This window comes from Lepidothrix coronata, unplaced genomic scaffold, assembly GCF_001604755.1.
Source record: "Lepidothrix coronata isolate B3197 unplaced genomic scaffold, Lepidothrix_coronata-1.0 Scaffold281, whole genome shotgun sequence".
Classification (NCBI taxonomy): Eukaryota; Metazoa; Chordata; class Aves; order Passeriformes; family Pipridae; genus Lepidothrix; species Lepidothrix coronata.
The window spans coordinates 515,500-519,720 of NW_016690461.1; the positions used below are offsets into that span (position 1 = coordinate 515,500).

The 4,221-nt window shown below is 72.8% G+C and overlaps 1 protein-coding gene across 1 annotated transcript in view; it reads left to right on the forward strand.

Moving 5' to 3' along the window:
* The first annotated feature begins 834 nt into the window (after window positions 1–834).
* Window positions 835–4,221, forward strand: part of ADCY6 (adenylate cyclase 6) — a 21,392-nt gene continuing 18,005 nt past the window's right edge. The window contains exons 1-5 of the mRNA XM_017836660.1: window positions 835–1,930; window positions 3,157–3,306; window positions 3,402–3,523; window positions 3,631–3,742; window positions 3,811–3,938. Coding sequence (XP_017692149.1) covers window positions 1,118–1,930; window positions 3,157–3,306; window positions 3,402–3,523; window positions 3,631–3,742; window positions 3,811–3,938 — 1,325 coding nt within the window. The 5' untranslated portion in view covers window positions 835–1,117. The remainder of the gene's footprint in view (window positions 1,931–3,156; window positions 3,307–3,401; window positions 3,524–3,630; window positions 3,743–3,810; window positions 3,939–4,221) is intronic.

Genomic DNA, 4,221 nt, shown 5'->3' on the forward strand with positions numbered 1-4,221 from the left:
CGCCGCCGCTGCGCCTTTAAGGCCGCTGGCCGGGAGCGCCCGGGAGCGGATCCGGGCGGGGGGGGGGGCGGGCACCGGCCGGGGCGGGCCGGGGCTGCGCGACCGGGACCGGGGCCGCCACCGCCACCGGGGGCCCGGCCTGGGCGCGGGATGGGGCGGCGGGGACGCGGTGCGGCCGCCGTGTAGGAGCGGGCGGCGGCGGGGCCGTGGCGGGGCGCGGGGCCCCGCGGGCGGCGGCTCCGGAGGCGGAGGTGAGCGGGGCCGACCGGGAGCACCGGGAGCGGCGGCGGGCGGGGGGGGGGCGGATCGGGGCGGCGGCGGGGACCGCGATCGGGACCGGGACTAGGATTGGGAGTGGGACTGGGATTAGGGCGGGGGGGCGACACCGGGCTGGTCCCCGGGGCGGCGGGAGCGGTGCGGCGCCGGGGGGGCTGTGCGGTGCTCGGCGGGGGGGTCCCGGTGCGGCCGGAGCTGCCGGTGCGGCGGGAGCGGCCGGTGCGGCGGCGGGAGGGCGCTGGCGGGTCCTGGTGAACGGGCCGGGCTCGGCGGGGCTCCCGTGCCCGGAGCGGGGAGGGAAGGAGGGAGGGAGGGACGGAGAGAGGCGGCCGCCGCCACCGGGGCCGGCCCTTCTCGGTGTCCGTTCCCCACCGCCGCTCGCCCGCTCCTACCGCGGCCGGCTGGGACCGGGCTGCCACGTCCCGGCTGGTTCCCGGTGCCCCGGGGCGGCCGTGCCCGGTGCAGCCCGTTGGCCGCCGTTCAAGACAAACAGGGCCGGGACGCCCGGGTCGGTCCCAGCTTTGTCGCAGGTCGCTGCGCCGGGGAGGGCGGGCTCGGGGCGGCCTCGGCAGGGCCACGCACCGGGCACCTGGAACCCAGCACTGGCATACTGGCACCAAGCACCGGGGTTCTGACACCGGGAACCCAGCCCCGGCCGTTCCCACAGGGGCCATGGAGGTGGTGGGAGAGCTGGGACTTGGGGTCTGCATCCCCCAGGGTGGAGCGGGACACCAGGACACTCTGCCCCTTGCGTGGCCTTGCACCCCTGTGAGCACCGGGGTCCCTCTCGGGGTGTCGGGGTGGGGGACCGAGCGCTGAACCCCCCCCCGGTGCCCGCAGCATGTCGTGGTTCAGCGGCATCCTGGTGCCCAAGGTGGACGAGCGCAACGGCAAGAAGGGTCCCCGGCCCCGCGCCGGCCTCTGCGGCCCCCGCTACATGAGCTGCCTGCAGGACCCTGAGATGGAGAGGGGCGCGGGACCCCCCCGGGGGCTGCGCTGCACCTGGCAGGAGGACCACTATGGCAAGAAGGGGCCTGCGGGCGACCTGGGACTCAAATCGGTGGACGGGGCCCTGGAGGACGGCGAGGCCAAGGGCCCGAAGGGGGTCGGGGGACACGGGGGGCGGCCGTCGGCTGGCGAGTGCTGGCGGCGGCTGCTCCAGGTTTTCCGCTCCAAACGCTTCCAGTCGGCCAAACTGGAGCGGCTCTACCAGCGCTACTTCTTCCAGATGAACCAGAGCAGCCTGACGGTGCTGATGGGGGTGCTGGTGCTGGTCTGCGGGGTGATGCTGCTCTTCCTCTGCCTGCCCGGCGCCCCGCACGTGCCGGCGGCCGCCGCGCTGGCCGGGGCCACGGCCCTGTTCCTGCTCCTCATGGTGCTGTGCAGCCGCAGCGCCTTCCCCCAGGACTACATGTGGGTGGTGAGCTACGTGGTGCTGGGGCTGCTGGCCGGGGTGCAGGCGCTGGGGACGGTGGCCGTGTCCCCCCGGAGCGCGGCCGAGGGCGTTTGGTGGAGCGTCTTCTTCATCTACATCACGTACACGCTGCTGCCCGTGCGGATGCGGGCGGCCGTGCTGGCCGGGGTCCTGCTCTCCGCCCTGCACCTCGCCATCGCCTGGCACCGCAACGCCGCCGACCCCTTCCTCTGGAAGCAGGTAGGGCAGGGGGGACACACGCACACGGCGGGGCGGGGGGCTGAGCCCAGGGGGTCCTGCCCGCCTGTGGGCATAACCCCCAAGCGGGAGCCGGCGGCTCCCCGCTTCCCTTTCTGCCAAATTGGGGTGGTTTTGCACTTGATGGCGGAAAATTCTGGACGTGGGAGGGGCCCCTTGGCTGCCCGGGGGTGGAGGGGTCCCGGGGGAGGTCCCGTGCCAGGGGCCTGTGGTGAGACCAAGGGTCTCTCTGCTGCCGCAGCCCCCATGGGGCGGGAGGGGCCCCTCGTCCTGGCACAGACCCACCATTGTGGGCTGCACCAGGGGAGGGGGGCACCCACAAAGCCCCTGTTGTGGGGCTGGCGGAAATCCTCGAGGAGGGGATGCAGGGCCAGGGGAGGAGGGGGAGGGCTGTCCCCCAGGGCACTGGGACGCTGGCAGTGTCCCCTGTCCTGCCCCTCTGGCGTGCTGGGTGCTCCCAGTGAGGTGCTGTGGGCACAGAGGGGTCCCCCATCCCCAGGGCTGGGTGTTCCCAGCCCTGGCAGCCCCTTGCTCTGCTCCCCCTCCTTGCACGGGGCCACTCGTCACCGTCACCCTCGCCCTGCCTGGCCGGGGCTGGGGCCACGTGCCGTCCCCGCGGGGCACAGGGCGAGGAATTCGATGACAGGGGGGATCCGAGGCCAGCGCGGCTTTGGGGGTCACGGGAGGGGCAGCCCCTCGGGGTGGGGCTCACCCCCCCAGGGCGGGAGCGATGGGGCTTCCAGGGGGATGTGAGGGGGCTGGGGGGTGCGAGGCCCCCCCTCCCAGTGTGTTGGAGAGCTATAAATAGCCCTGGCTCCGGTCCCGGGGGACTGGGACAGGGGGGAAACCGCAGCTCCCACTGCAGCCATCTCTGCTTCCCGACTTCCTCCGCTTCCAGAGGGTGTCCTCGTGACCCACCCTGCTCCAGGTCCCCGTGTCCCCCTTGCCCTGGGTTCCTGCATCCTTATATCCCCCCTTCTCTGGTTTCCTGCATCCCCATGGCCCCCTGTTCCCCCTGTCCCCCGTGTCCCCGGGTCCCTGCGTCCCCACATCCCCCTGCCTTGGGTCCCCATGTCCCTCCCTGCCCCACATCCCCCCTTGCAGTTCTTAACAGCACCCCCCATACCAGAGGCAGGGGTTTGGGGCGCACACCGGGGTGGCAGAGCCGGCTGGGGGGGGGTCACGCTGAGCCAACCTCCCCCTCCCAGCTCAGCGCCAACGCCCTGATCTTCCTCTGCACCAACGTGGTGGGGGTCTGCACCCACTACCCCGCTGAGGTGTCGCAGCGCCAGGCCTTCCAGGAGACCCGCGGCTACATCCAGGCACGGCTGCACCTCCAGCGGGAGAACCGGCAGCAGGTGGGCTGGGGGGGGGTCCCAGGGGTCCCCGTGCCGGGCTGGGGGGGGGTCCCAGAGGTCTTGGCCCCCCACTAATGACGCTGCCGTGGGTGCAGGAGCGGCTGCTGCTCTCGGTGCTGCCGCAGCACGTGGCCATGGAGATGAAGGAGGACATCAACACCAAGAAGGAGGACATGATGTTCCACAAGATCTACATCCAGAAGCACGACAACGTCAGGTACGGGGGGGGACGGGGGCGTGGGTGAGGTTTTGGGGGTGTCAGCAGGGGAGGGGGTCCGGGGCAGCGCGTGGACCCTCCCCAGCCCGCGCCCTTGCTCCCTGCAGCATCCTCTTCGCGGACATCGAGGGCTTCACCAGCCTGGCCTCGCAGTGCACGGCCCAGGAGCTCGTCATGACGCTCAACGAGCTCTTTGCCCGCTTCGACAAGCTGGCGGCGGTGAGTGGAGGGGCCGGGGGTGTCTGGGGGGGGTCCCAGAGCCCCCCTGACCCGCCTGTGCCCCCCAGGAGAACCACTGCCTGCGCATCAAGATCCTGGGGGACTGCTACTACTGCGTGTCGGGGCTGCCGGAGGCGCGGGGGGACCACGCTCACTGCTGCGTCGAGATGGGCGTCGACATGATCGAGGCCATCTCGTGAGTGGGGCAGGGCCGGGGGGCTGTGCCCGCCCCCCGGTGCCCATCCCCGGTGTTGGCAGGTCCCACGTGCCCCCACGACTTGTGGGGACAGTGCCTTGTCCCCAGTGCTGGCGCGTCCCTGGTGCCACCACAATGCTGGGGGGCTGTGCCCGCCCCCCGGTGCCCATCCCCAGTGTTGGCAGGTCCCACGTGCCCCCGCGACTTGTGGGGACGGTGCCTTGTCCCCAGTGGTGGCGTGTCCCTGGTGCCACCACAATGCTGGGGGGCTGTGCCCGTTTCT